This window comes from Entelurus aequoreus, linkage group LG05, assembly GCF_033978785.1.
Source record: "Entelurus aequoreus isolate RoL-2023_Sb linkage group LG05, RoL_Eaeq_v1.1, whole genome shotgun sequence".
Taxonomy (NCBI): domain Eukaryota; kingdom Metazoa; phylum Chordata; class Actinopteri; order Syngnathiformes; family Syngnathidae; genus Entelurus; species Entelurus aequoreus.
This window is the reverse complement of record NC_084735.1, coordinates 87294591-87309015: the sequence shown is the minus strand read 5'-3', so window position 1 is coordinate 87309015 and position 14425 is coordinate 87294591. Positions and strand designations below refer to the sequence as shown.

The 14425-nt window shown below is 41.4% G+C and overlaps 1 protein-coding gene across 2 annotated transcripts in view; it reads left to right on the top strand.

Moving 5' to 3' along the window:
- Positions 1-5504: 5504 nt before the first annotated feature.
- birc2 (baculoviral IAP repeat containing 2) overlaps positions 5505-14425 on the top strand; it is a 33333-nt gene continuing 24412 nt past the window's right edge. The window contains exons 1-3 of one of the 2 annotated variants that reach the window (XM_062049250.1): positions 5505-5606; positions 9388-12829; positions 12903-13183. In XM_062049250.1, the coding sequence (XP_061905234.1) occupies positions 12670-12829; positions 12903-13183 (441 nt within the window). In that variant the 5' untranslated portion in view covers positions 5505-5606; positions 9388-12669. Of the gene's footprint in view, positions 5607-5683; positions 5779-9387; positions 12830-12902; positions 13184-14425 lie in introns of those variants that run through there. The other variant, XM_062049251.1, reaches the window with a different exon arrangement.

Here is a 14425-nt window from a genome sequence, read left to right as displayed (position 1 = left end):
GGTAGGTGGTCATCCTTCTGGCCAGCACTGAGAAGAAGATTTTTCCTTCTACGTTCAGCAGGGCGATGTTTCTGAATTGGCCGATATTTTTGGAGTTTTCTTCCTTCGGGATGAATACCGCTACAGCCCTTTGCCACTCCGCTGGAATGAGTTGCTTTTTCCAGGCAGTTCTCATTAGATACCAGAGCAGTTCAAGTACCTTGGGGCAGTTCTTATAGAGCTTGTAGGGAACTCCATTGGGGCCTGGTGCTGATGAGGACCTTGCCTTCTTCACGGTTTGCCTAACTTCGCTGAGCTTGGGGGGCATGATGTTAAATTCAGCTGTCGGTGGCGCAGGCCGGGGCACGTACCCTGGTGTTCCTAATGGGACGTTTCTTAGCGGATCACTGTACTGCCTTTTGACGTGCTGTTCCATTTGCTCCCTGGTGGTTTCGAGCTTCCCGGACTTTTTCTCCTCCAGCAGTTGTCTGGCGTGCTTGAAGGGATCCTTGAAGAAGCTGGCTCGCTCTTTCTGCTTCCGTTTGCTACGCTTGCGGATGCGTTCAGCTCTGCGGAGCCTGGATAGCCTTTGCCTGACCTCCTCCCACAGGACTTTCAGACCTTCTCTCTCTGGCTGGGTTGCCTTCCTCCAGTTCTTGCGGAGTTGTCGGCGTCTTCGCACAAGCTCGGCGATCTCCTTTTCCCTCCTCCCCATTTCCCTTGGGGCAGTCCTCTGCTTGGAGATAATTTCACCAAACCTGTCTTTGCAGGTCTGGTATATGATGTCCCCAAACAGGTTAAGCTTAGCTTCGGCACCTCCATGCAACCTTTCCTCCAGGATCTTGGTCAGGTCTGTATCCAAAGTACGCCATGCCTCTGCTTCATTTGCCTTTGGCCATTTGAGCTTGTTCCTTCTTGCTGGTTTCTTGGTCTCTGCTTGTGGCTCTGTTCTGTGTGAGATGGTAGAGATTGGGTCTTGGTGCTCACGTGGGGGCTCAGCCTCCACCGAGGGGCTTTCTTCCTCTGTGCCATCTGTGCTTTCAGCAACATTGGGTCCGTTAGCACTGTGGTTTTCTACCTGGCTTCTGGTCCCTCTTGTCTCACCCGCTGCCGCGGTGCAAGGTTGCTGTTGGCCTCTCTGACCACACTTTGCTTTCCCCTGGTGGATTCGCAGTCCCCTGTACGTGGTCACCTTTTCCCATCCGCAAGCACACTTTCGGAGGATCTTCTCCTCATTAACTGGAGTTCTGATGTTCTCGTTATCCGTTTCCGTTGCCATCGTCGTTACCGTGTGGTCCGTCATGTTAGGCCCATCTTTCATCCCGCCTCTCGGAGGGCCTGCGGGTTGTTTTTTCCTTGATTTCTTCGTAGTTAAGGTGGGTGTCCCTCTTGCGAGAGACCAGTGGGTTGGGTAACTAGCCGTCCACTCCCGGTGCGGTCTTTCCCTGCTGCCATCCAGTCTTTCCTGGCTGTCCTCCAGTCTTCCCTGGACTCCAACTGCCCTGTTCACAGTAGTCACTGGGGTTTCCAGAACTTCAGTTAATGAACAGGTAGGTAGTATTTCCTGCTTGGCATTGCTGCCTGTCGCACCTCCTCCAGTGCCCACGGGTCAGCTGCAGGGTCATCAGCCAGGAACCACCATTCACCAACGTTTCACTCCTTTAATCCTGGAACGTCTCCTGGTGGCGGAGCAGTGACAGGGACGTCTCCCTGTCACCCCCTGCAGCTGATAGCTGTTACCCCCTGCGGCTGTTATCGGGGTTAGTTGTTCTTTCCCCAGCTCCTGTCCTTCCTCCTCAGCCAGAGCCAAAAGCTGCCTTTCTCGGCCTCCTCTGCCAGATCTTTTATGGCCTTTCTCAGCTTTCTTCCAGTCACTCCTACGTCCCTCAAAAGGCGTGTGGTTGACAGCCCCACGTAGCCTCGGCAGCCAACTTCTACTGGGTAGATGGTTGTCTTCCAGCCAGCCTCCCGGCACTCAGCAGCCAGCTCCGAGTACTTGGCCTTCTTGCGCTCAAAGGCGGCCTCGATCCCCTCCTCTGATGGTACGGTCAGCTCAATAAGGTGCACCACTCTTGCCTTGCTGGACCACACTACAATATCCGGGCGGAGAGATGTAGTGGTGATCTCCGTGGGGAACCGGAGCTGCCTATTGAGGTCAACCCTCATGTCCCACTCCTGGTCTGGGGAAAAGGGCCTTGCTGCTGTCTCTCTTGGCCTGATGTATCTTTGACCCCCCCCTTCCGTGACAAAGCTGGTATGGTTCTCTGCTGGTGGTGATTCTTTGCTGCCCTGTCGACACCCCTCCAGCACCTCCGCTAGTTTCCTCAGGACCTGGTCGTGGCGCCATCTATAGCGCCCCTGAGAGAGTGCGGTCTTGCAGCCCGACAAGATGTGCTGGAGGCTTGCGTTGGGAGCATTGCAGAGTGAGCAGCATTCCTCGTTCCCGAACCATTGGTGAAGGTTACGAGGACAGGGAAGCGTGTCGTAGGTTGAACGAATAAGGAAGCTGATCCTTGCCTGTGGAATCTTCCACAGGTCGGACCAGCTGATGTTCCGGTTGACCACTCCCTCCCAGGTTGTCCACCTTCCTTGTCGGCCCTGCGACACGGCCTTGATCTTATAGCGCTCTTCCTCCATCCTCGTCACCTCCGCCACCACCATCTCCTTCCTCTCCTTGCGGTTGGCCTTAGACCAGAACCGAGGCGCTTCTCCCCATCCCAGCCCTGCTCTTCCTGCCTGGACTCTGCCCATGAGCTCTTGGTGATGCAGCCTACTGACAGCTCGGTCAACCTCAGTTTGGGCTTTCCACTTTCGGCCAGTGGGAACCTTGGCATTGGCATTCCTTACTGACTGGTCAGTGGACTCTCTTAGTTCGAGGACCAGCCTGGACTTCTCCTGCATATAGCCCAGACTGATAGACTGCAGTGGCAGCTGCAGTGCGTTCTTCCCAAAGAGGCCCGTTTCTGAAAGGCACCGTGGTAGTCCCAGCCACTTTCTGATGAATGAGTTGGCTTTTCCATCCATCTTACTCACGGCAGATGAGGGGATCTCGCTCATTTTCAGAGGCCACATCACCCTCCTGTAGAGTATGAACTGGTAGCACCAGACCTTGTACTTTCCAGGGAGTTGGCTCTGGTCGATCCTTGCCAGGCCGTCCGTGAGTTGTTTCATGACAGTCCTCCCCATCTGTTTATCGGACAGCTCTGCAGTGTACTGCCTCCCCAGGCTTTTGATGGGTTGCTCAGACAGGAGGGGGATTTTCTCTCCCCCGACGACAAAGATGGTGTTGTCGTTTCTGACTCCCCTTCTGAGTGACAGGCTACGGGATTTGGAGGGTTTGATCTTCATTCTGGCCCATGATGTCAACTCATCCACCCTTTTCAGCAGTCGAGATGTACATGCTGCTGTCTGAAGGAGGCTGGTGACATCGTCCATATAGCTCCTCAATGGGGGTAACCTCTGACCAGATGGTGTTTTGATTCCTCCAACCATTTGCCTTGCTCCGATGAGGATTATCTCAAAGGCTGCCACGAACAAGATTGGAGAAATGGCACACCCCATTGCAATTCCCACTTCTAGATGCTGCCACCCGGTGGTGAAGTCCTGGAGGGCAAAGCACATCTGCAGATCGCTGAACTTTACTGGCTGCTGTAGTTTGACTTTTAGTCTTAAACATGACACATCATGTCTGGAACTTTACTGGCTGCTGTAGTTTGACTTTTAGCCTTAAACACGACACATCATGTCTGTAACTTTACTGGCTGCTGTAGTTTGACTTTTAGCCTTAAACACGACACATCATGTCTGTAACTTTACTAGCTGCTGTAGTTTGACTTTTAGCCTTAAACATGACACATCATGTCTGGAACTTTACTAGCTGCTGTAGTTTGACTTTTAGCCTTAAACATGACACATCATGTCTGGAACTTTACTGGCTGCTGTAGTTTGACTTTTAGCCTTAAACACGACACATCATGTCTGGAACTTTACTAGCTGCTGTAGTTTGACTTTTAGCCTTAAACATGACACATCATGTCTGGAACTTTACTAGCTGCTGTAGTTTGACTTTTAGTCTTAAACACGACACATCATGTCTGGAACTTTACTGGCTGCTGTAGTTTCAATAAACCACAATTAATAAATAATATCTTAGTGTGTAATCTACTTTATGAATAATCCTTATAGCTCTTTTCTGTAGTTGATACAATGCCTTTATGTTACTCTATGTGTTCCCCCACACTTTATGTTACTCTTATGTGTTCCCCCACACTTTATGTTACTCTTATATGTGTTCCCCCACACTTTATGTTACTCTTATATGTGTTCCCCCACACTTTATGTTACTCTTATGTGTTCCCCCACACTTTATGTTACTCTTATGTGTTCCCCCACACTTTATGTTACTCTTATATGTGTTCCCCCACACTTTATGTTACTCTTATATGTGTTCCCCCACACTTTATGTTACTCTTATGTGTTCCCCCACACTTTATGTTACTCTTATATGTGTTCCCCCACACTTTATGTTACTCTTATATGTGTTCCCCCACACTTTATGTTACTCTTATGTGTTCCCCCACACTTTATGTTACTCTTATGTGTTCCCCCACACTTTATGTTACTCTTATGTGTTCCCCCACACTTTATGTTACTCTTATGTGTTCCCCCACACTTTATGTTACTCTTATATGTTCCCCCACACTTTATGTTACTCTTATGTGTTCCCCCACACTTTATGTTACTCTTATGTGTTCCCCCACACTTTATGTTACTCTTATATGTGTTCCCCACACTTTATGTTACTCTTATGTGTTCCCCCACACTTTATGTTACTCTTATGTGTTCCCCCACACTTTATGTTACTCTTATGTGTTCCCCCACACTTTATGTTACTCTTATATGTGTTCCCCACACTTTATGTTACTCTTATGTGTTCCCCCACACTTTATGTTACTCTTATGTGTTCCCCACACTTTATGTTACTCTTATGTGTTCCCCCACACGTTATGTTACTCTTATATGTGTTCCCCCACACTTTATGTTACTCTTATGTGTTCCCCCACACTTTATGTTACTCTTATGTGTTCCCCCACACGGCCACACTTTATGTTACCGCTACTACGCCCCCTAGTGGCCGTGGAGCAGGAAATGGATGACGTCACCTCAATCTTGCTGGACGGAAGTGGACTAAATGGCGGGTTCAATGTGCTAAATCAAGTGGACTTTTGATCTTCTAACATCTGGACTTTGATTTCCATGCAGATAGTAGACTGATATGAATCATTCTGAAAGTAAAACGCAGGAAGTAATCATTTAGAGACGATGACGCAATCACGTGACCTTTAAACGATTACCGTAACTGATACGTCATAACTTGTCGTTTAACGTTAAAACAAAGTCATCTACGTCGATTATAATGGCACTTATATGTTGTAAGTGTATCCACGTGACAAGTAAATGTTAACAATTGAAAATGTTATTGTTTAAAAGTTGTTTCGTCTGAAACCGGAAGTGGCAGACGAGGGGCGGTGTCCGCGCATGCGCGCCAGGTTCGCTAGCGGCTAATGTTGCTAAAAGCTAAACGAGAAGGGACTTTCCACCTCGCCTGACTCAGTCAATAGCTAGTGGTGAGTCAACATTTATGGGGAAGTAAAAATAAAGTTCATCTTTTGACTCACATTCCACGCCGTGGTCCGGAATTTGTAGTTAGCGTGTCTTTCTAATAACCGTAGCGTTAGCATTAGCGTCAGCTGCCGTCCAGTTCGTCAGATGCTAACTGTGTCTCTTTAAATAGCAATTGTGAGTAAATATTTTTTATATTCTTACATTTTGTCTGTCTTAACATAGCAAAGCTACTAAAACCTGAGCTTTGACAGGAAGTACATCCATTATCGAGAATTTGCCATTCCGGAATTCGACCCCGGAAGGGACAAGCGGTAGAAAAAATGGATGGATGGGATGCTCTATGTGCGCGAACCGTGAGTGTGTGGATGTTGGAACGGTTCAAATCGGATGAGAAGTGTGGGATATGGAGAGGTTTGTATATTGCCCATTCATTTTCAATGGGGGGAAAATTCCTGGTAATTTCGGGAAATTTTCGAAACTGGGAAACATGCTGGCTTAAATGTTCAGGGTGTGTGGATGGTGGGATGGTTCAAATCAGATAGGAAATGTGGGCTATGCAGTAGATTGTGTATTGCCCATTCACTGTCAATCGGGAGAAAATTCCAGGAATTTGGGGGAAAGGGAAAAAACATGTTATGCGTTCAATATATTGGAAGAGTAGTGCGGGTGTATAGAGTCTGAATTGGGTAAAGAGTGGCCCAGAATTTTGTGAATTGTAGAACTATGAATACTGGAAATCTAGGCATTTTGGAAAAAACAATAGTTTTAAAAATATTGATACTAGCACAATTGTCCTTGATGATATGAATGTGTGGATGTTGGAATTTTTGGGATCGGTTGAAAAATGTTGACGTAACAGTTTGAGTAGAGAATTGTATTTTGGAATTCCTGTAATTTGGGGAAAACAGGGAATTTGTAAGGAAAAAAATAGGAGCATTTGTTGTTCCAACTGTGAGGAATGATTTGATGGTGAAAAACAGTTGAAAAATGTGGGCTGTGAAAACTTTCCAGTAAGAAGTGAAAATAGGGCTATGGAGAACCGGGAATTCCTGGAATTTTTTGGAACTTGGAAATTGGTAGTTTGATTGTCCAAGGTGAACGGTTCAAATCTGGTGAGAAATGTGGGCTATGCAGTAGATTGTATATTGCCCATTCACTGTTAATCGGGAGAAAATTCCACGAAAACCAGGAATTTGGGGAAAGGGAAAACATGTTTTGCGTGGGTGGATGGTTGAGTCGGAATTTGGTAAAAAGTGGCACCGAATTTTGGGCATTGTAGAACTATGAATACGTCCATTCATTTGAATGGGAATTTTCTGGAAATGGAGGGATTTTGGAAAAAACAATACTTTTGAAAATATTGATACTAGCACAATTGTCCTTGATGATATGAATGGAATTTTTGGAATCGGTTGAAAAATATTGACGTAACAGTTTGAGTAGAGAATTGGTATTTCGGAATTCCTGTAATTTGGGGAAAACGGAATTTGTACTTAGAAAAAAATAGGAGCATTTGTTGTCCCAACTGAGAGGAATTATTTGATGGTGAAATGGTCAAAAGCCGTTGAAAAATGTGGGTTGCAAAAACTTTCCAGGAAGAGGTGACAATAGGACTTTGGAAAACCGGGAATTCCTGGAATTTCTTTGAACTTGGAAATTGGTAGTTTGATTGTCCAAGGTGAGTGGAGTGTGTGGATAGTGGAGCGGTTCAAATCTGGTGAGAAATGTGGGCTATGCAGTAGATTGTATATTGCCCATTCTATGTTAATCTGCAGAAAATTCCACGAAAACCGGGAATTTGGGGAAAGGTAAAATGTATTTTGCGTTCAATATATCGGAAGAGTAGTGTGGGTGGATGGTTGAAAAGTCGGAATTGGGTAAAAAGTGGTGCACAATTTTGAGAATGTTGGGCATTGTAGAACTATGAATACGTCCATTCATTTGAGTGGGAATATCCTGGAAATGTGGGGATTTAGGAAAAAACAAGAATTTTAGAAAATATTGATATCAGCACAATTGTCCTTGATGACAAGATGTTGGATTTTTTGGAATCGGTTGAAAAGTGTTGACGTAGTAACTGTTTGAGTTGAGACTTGGTGTTTCGGAATTCCTGGAATTTTGGGAAAACCACGAATTTGTACGGAACAAAATAGGAGTATTTGTTGTCCCAACTAAGAGGAATGATTTGACGGTAAAATAGTCAAAAACTGTTGAAAAATGCGGGCTGTGAAAACTTTCCGGGAAGAGGTGACAATAGGGCTTTGGAAAACTGGGAATTCTGGGAATTTTTTAAACTTTCATGGCTTTCAATGGTAGTTTGATTGTCCAAGGTGAGTGGAGTGTGTGGATGTTGGAACGATACAAATCGGGTAAGAAATGTGGGAGTTGTGCATGTTTGGAAAACGGCCATTTCATTTTCAATGGGCAAAATGTTCCGGGAAAAAACGGGAATTCTGGATAATCCAGGATTATTATTATTTTTTTAAATTTTTGGGCAACTCACGATTCCCGGTTAAGCCGAATATTTTAATACTCGAACTGTTTAGATCGGATGAAAAACTTTTGCAGCGGAATAATAATAATAAAGACATTATTTTCCTGGTGTAGAATCTTAATGTATTTCATTGTGTGAATGCTTCACACACATGTAGAAAGTAACTATATATGTAGGCCTGGGTTACATGGCCTACAAATAAAATGTAAGATTGTTTTCTGAAAAAAATCGATTTATATAATTTTCCCCCTATTACTACAGAGAAAATTCATAACAAGTTTCACTTTTATTTACATTAAAAAAGTATATATTTTTAATAGTCAGGGTTTCCCACACATTCATTTATTTGTGGCGGATCGCCACGAAATAATTATGTCCGCCACAAATAAAATAAAAATTTTGTATTTTTTTTGTCCTCTCCAGCTTCTCAGGCAAATCATATAGTTGATGTAGATGCCCATATAGGCTGTTCACATTTACTTTATAAAAGAGAAGTGTAGGATACTTCTCTTTTTGCCTTATTTGTATTTGACTTTATTAAATGTATTTCTATTAGAAACACAACATGTGTATATAACAAAGGGTGCAAAGTGTGCAGGCAGTAGGAAACACATGGTTAAGTGTAGGGAGTAAAACTGATGGCAGTCTAAAGTTCAAGATTTTTGGAGCTCTTTGTTCAGTGGATCAGATGTTTGATGAAGCTCTGTGTCTATCTACCACCACTACTGTTTTATGTTTATTTGTTACTGACTGTGGCAGGACACCTGTTTCACTTTATGTTGCTGGTAAATAATATGCTTGTAGTAGTAGGCTAAAGTTAAATGATTTAGTATGCACTAATTAAAGGGGCAGAGCTTTGAGACATTTTAGCTTTTATATTTTATAAGATATATTTTTTGTAAGAACCACAATTAATAAATATATTTCAGTGAATAACTTATTGTTCAAATCTGTATATAAATATGTACATAAAGTGTTGTAATTATATTGTAAAATGGATGGATGGACATTTAAAACAAAACTGTTATTATTAATTAGTAAGTATACATTTTTTGAGCCTTTTTAGAGAAAATCATATCATTGTAGTAAATTATGCAAATTACTCTATGATGTCATGTGACCACGCCCATAGCCACGCCCCCACCGCCACAGGTATCTTGGCAGTTTATGGAAAACACTGCAGACACATTATTTTCTTTAAATTTAAATCATTGCCCAGGCCTGTATTACAATGTTGTTCCTGTCGTTTTGTCAACTTAACTGACTTTTCTTTATTTTTCATTTTTCAGGTTCTGCGAAGGCCAAAGTGAGACGGGACAGCTGATACTATTATTTACTGACATTTTCTAATAGTGATCTTTTTCCTGCATCATGGATACTTAAACACCCTTAAAGGGGATGCCCGGGCGGGGGGCGGGGGGAAGAGATGTTTGAGATGTGACTTGTGTGTTTGGGTTAATGTTTAGGTTATTTTTTTTTTCATCGAGCTTTTATGTTTTAATTGGACGGAGGTCTGGGTTAGAGTCTGCAGCTTCCTCCCACTTACTAAAAACATGTTCAAACAGTGTTTCTTAACCATGGCGCAAGCGCCCCCTAGAGGCCACCAAAAATGTCCGTGTGTCAGCTGTGGTCCGTGTGGGCCGCAGCGGTACTCAGTTGTAATACACTTTTCCACCACTTGTGGCAGTAATGACAATATCAAACAAACAAGTTTGGAGCTAAAGTCATAGAGAAGTTTCTCAGGCGCAAAAATTATGACTAAATTGGTGCACATGCATTTTGTTTATTTATTTTATCTCAACATAATTGTATGTAAATGTATTTTTATTCAGTTATTTATTAGTCCCTTATTACACAGTGTTTATTTTCCCACCCGCCTGACTTAAGCCTATGGTTTACGTGTTAAATTTGCCATTTGTGAGCGCCAGCTAATTTTTTTATCGGATTCTAAAAATGCCATTACTCACAAAAGAAAACGTAAAAATTGGAATAAAAGAGCAGTCCCACCTCTCACCCTGAAAAGTCAACTGGGATAGGCTCCAGCTCAGATAATGAGGACAAAGTGGTACAGAAAATGGAGGCATGTGGCAGATTTACAAGCATATTTCTTAATGATCCAGGCTGAATTGATTTAGAATGTAGCACATTAAAGGAGAACTGCACTTTTTGGGGGGGATTTTGCTTATTGTTCACAATCATTATGAGAGACAAGAACACAAATGTCTTTTTTGGGGGGGGATTAAAAAAATACTTGGAAGATGCGGCTAATGGAGCTTTCAAAGCCTCTAAAACAACTTCAAAACCCTCCAATGTTTTACATACACACTGCAAGTATATATATAATGTAGTAACAAACACCTTCATAACAATATGTAATATGTACAATACACACACTGCAAGTATATATATAATGTAGTAACAGACACCTTCATAACAATATGTAATATGTACAATATACACACTGCAAGTATATATATAATGTAGTAACAGACACCTTCATAACAATATGTAATATGTACAATATACACACTGCTAGTATATATATAATGTAGTAACAGACACCTTCATAACAATAAGTAATGTGTACAATATACACACTGCAAGTATATATATAATGTAGTAACAGACACCTTCATAACAACATGTAATATGTACAATATACACACTGCAAGTATATATATAATGTAGTAACAGACACCTTCATAACAATAAGTAATGTGTACAATATACACACTGCAAGTATATATATAATGTAGTAACAGACACCTTCATAACAATATGTAATATGTACAATACACACACTGCAAGTATATATACACTGCAAAAACTGAATTCTAAGTAAGATGAAATATGTCAAATAAGGGTGATATTTGCTTATTTTCTGTCTGATAAGATAATTCTTCTCACTAAGCAGATTTTATGTTAGAGTGTTTTACTTGTTTTAAGGGTTTTGGTCCTAAATGACCTCAGTAAGATATTACAGCTTGTTGCTGAGATGTTATGAGCTATATTGAGTAAAACATGCTTGAAACTAGAATATCAACTGATGCAAAGCTGTGTCATCAACATTCACAAGTATAAAACTACTTTTTCAAAGTAATCATTTCTTACTTCAAGCATGAAAAAAAAAAATCATGATGAAAAAATCATTATGTCAAGATAATGGCACTAGCATTTACTTAATTTAAGAATATATTTCAACATATTGAGCAAAAAGGTCTCTTTTTTTTTCTAGCAAGAAAAGTGCACTTGTTATTAGTGACAATATACTTATTTTAAGGTATTTCGGGGTTCGTTGAGGTTAGCTAATTTGACTTGTTTTGGAAAGTCTTGACAAGCCGAATTTTCTTGTTCTATTGGCAGATAATTTTGCTTAGTTCAAGTAAAATACCCCTAATTTTTGTAAATTTTTTTCTTGTTTTTTGAGCACTGACTTTTTGCGGTGTTTATAATGTAGTAACAGACACCTTCATAACAATATATATAATATGTACAAAATACACACTGCAAGTATATATATAATGTAGTAACAGACACCTTCATTACAATATGTAATATGTACAATATTTACCCTAATTTGGTCATTTTAGTCATTGCCGGAACTAATTCCTCGGCGCGTTGATTTCTGTTTCCATAGCAGCACACTTCTGACTTCTGGCAACAAATTTGTGTTCCTACTTCCAAAAACAAACGCCTGTTTTCTCTAATCATGGCAGACATTGTAAAAGACGACTGTTTTTTTGGACAAATGAGGATTCACAACCTTCTCTTTTTGAAGCTGAAGATACTGAGGATGAGCTAGTGCTTCTGAAAGTGAGCAAGAAGGAAGAGTGTGACGTCGGAGCGGACGAAAGCCGAGAGAGTTGAGGTGAACGTGACTCGAACCTGCAAAATGTGGAATTTGAAGCCATGCCACTTCGACATAAATGGATTGCTTACCCAAATAAACCGGAAAAAAACCTCTCTGGCCAGCTGGACCAAACGGATAACTGTCCCATCGAGTGAGTCACAATTAATTATTGATCATGATACACGCAGCAACAACTACAGTACATAGTTAGCCATGGCTGGCTGTGTACAAACAAAGCATTACGGATACTGTAGTATGATTGTTCAAGTTTTCCACTCAGTACAGATTGGTATTGTGCGCGTCAAACTCAAACGCGTTTTGTGTTGACGCCGTTGCTCGCTTATCTCTTTCCGTAGTTAGCTTTTACGGCTAATACCGTCGCATGTCGATGTGTTCGTACGCTAGAAAAAGTGTTTTTTCTTACAATAACAATGTTGCTACAGTTTTGTTATTATACAAGTTACAGAACGTAAATGCATTTTTAAAGTGATTTAGAGGTAGAATTATTTGCATTGCTAGTCACCAAGAACAAGACATTTTTTACATGTTAGAATGCAAAAAAAACCAACTTTTGTCTTCTTGTCTCTCATAATGATTTTGAACGATAGGCAAAATTCCAAAAAAAAAGTGCAGTTCCCATTTTAAATGCTATGTCATCCGTTTTGATTCTTTTTAGTTTCACTTTGACTGTTTTTTTTTTATCTGTTTTGTGGGTGAGAGCATGAAACATCTCAAACATCCCCCCCCCCCCCCTCCCCCGGTGGGCATCTCCTCCCCCCCTAAACAAATGGAGACTCTAGTTCAGCTGAAAAACAACCCGTTCCTGCTTGGTCTGTGTCGTAACGGCCCCCCGCCGGACCTGCAGTACGACAACTCTTCGGGTATTTATCCACACTTTGGATGGTTTTTTTCCTTCCTTTTTCGCAACCTTCTGACGCGTTCTTCCGTCCGCAGAGCTTTTCCGCATCTCCACCTTCGCCCGTTTCCCGGCGAGCGCCGTCACGGAGCGCAGCCTGGCCCGAGCCGGGTGGTTCTACACGGGCGTGGGCGACCGCGTGCAGTGTTTCCGCTGCAACGTGACGGCCGAGGGCTGGCTGGCCGGCGACTGTCCCATCGAGAAACACCGCCAGCTGTCGCCTTCCTGCTCCTTCGTCCAGAGCCTCCCGTCCACCGCCAACCTGCTGTCCTCCTCGCACTCCGCCTTCTCCCCGCTACGCGTCGCGCCCGCCGTCCCGGTAAGATGGAAAGGCTTTATTTACCAATCAATTATTTTTTTTGCAACTTGCTCACAGTTATTTTGTTTATCAAACCAAACAAATGTAACAAGAACACCACAGGCTAGCTTATGTTCCTATTAGTGTGTATATTTTTCACAATTACTAAAATGCTCGTCATTGATATCAATATTTTAGTTTCGGTACCGGTACCAAAATGTTTTTTGATATTTTTCAAAATAAAGGGCACCACAAAAATGTTATTATTGGCTTTAATTAACCAGAAAATCGTATGATACATTAAATATATGGTTTATTATTGCAATCAAAGAATGTGATGAACATACTAGACAACTTGTCTTACTGCTGACGTATGCAGTAACATATTGTGTCATTTATACACCTATTATTTTGTCAAAATTAGTGTTGTCCCGATACCAATATTTTAGTACTGGTACCAAAAAAAATTTTGATAGTTTTCGGTACTTTTTCATACTTTTCTAAATAAAGGGGACCACAAAAAATGGCATTATTGGCTTTATTTTAACAAAAAAATGTATGGTACATTAAACATGTTTCTTATTGCAATTTTGTCTTTAAAATAAATAGTGAACATACTAGACAACTTGTCTTTTAGTAGTAAGTAAACAAACAAAGGCTACTAATTAGTCTGCTGACGTATGCAGTAACATATTGTGTCATTTATACACCTATTATATTGTCAATATTAGTGTTGTCCCGATGCCAATATTTTAGTACTGGTACCAAATTGTATTTTGATACTTTTCGGTACTTTTCTAAATAAAGGGGACCACAAAAAATGGAATTATTGGCTTTATTTGAACAAAAAACCTTGCGGTTTCTTATTGCAATTGAAGAACAATTTAGTCCTTAAATAAAATAGTGAACATACTAGACAACTTGTCTTTTAGTAGTAAGTAAACAAACAAAGGCTACTAATTAGTCTGCTGACATATGCAGTAACATATTGTGTCATTTATCATTCTATTATATTGTCAATATTAGTGTTGTCCCGATGCCAATATTTTAGTACTGGTACCAAATTGTATTTCGATACTTTTCGGTACTTTTCTAAATAAAGGGGACCACAAAAAATTGCTTTATTGGCTTTATTTTGACAAAAACTCTTATGGTACATTAGACATATGTTTCTTATTGCAATTTTGTCCTTAACTTGTCTTTTAGTAGTAAGTAAACAAACAAAAGACTGCTTATTAGTCTGCTGACGTATGCAGTAACATA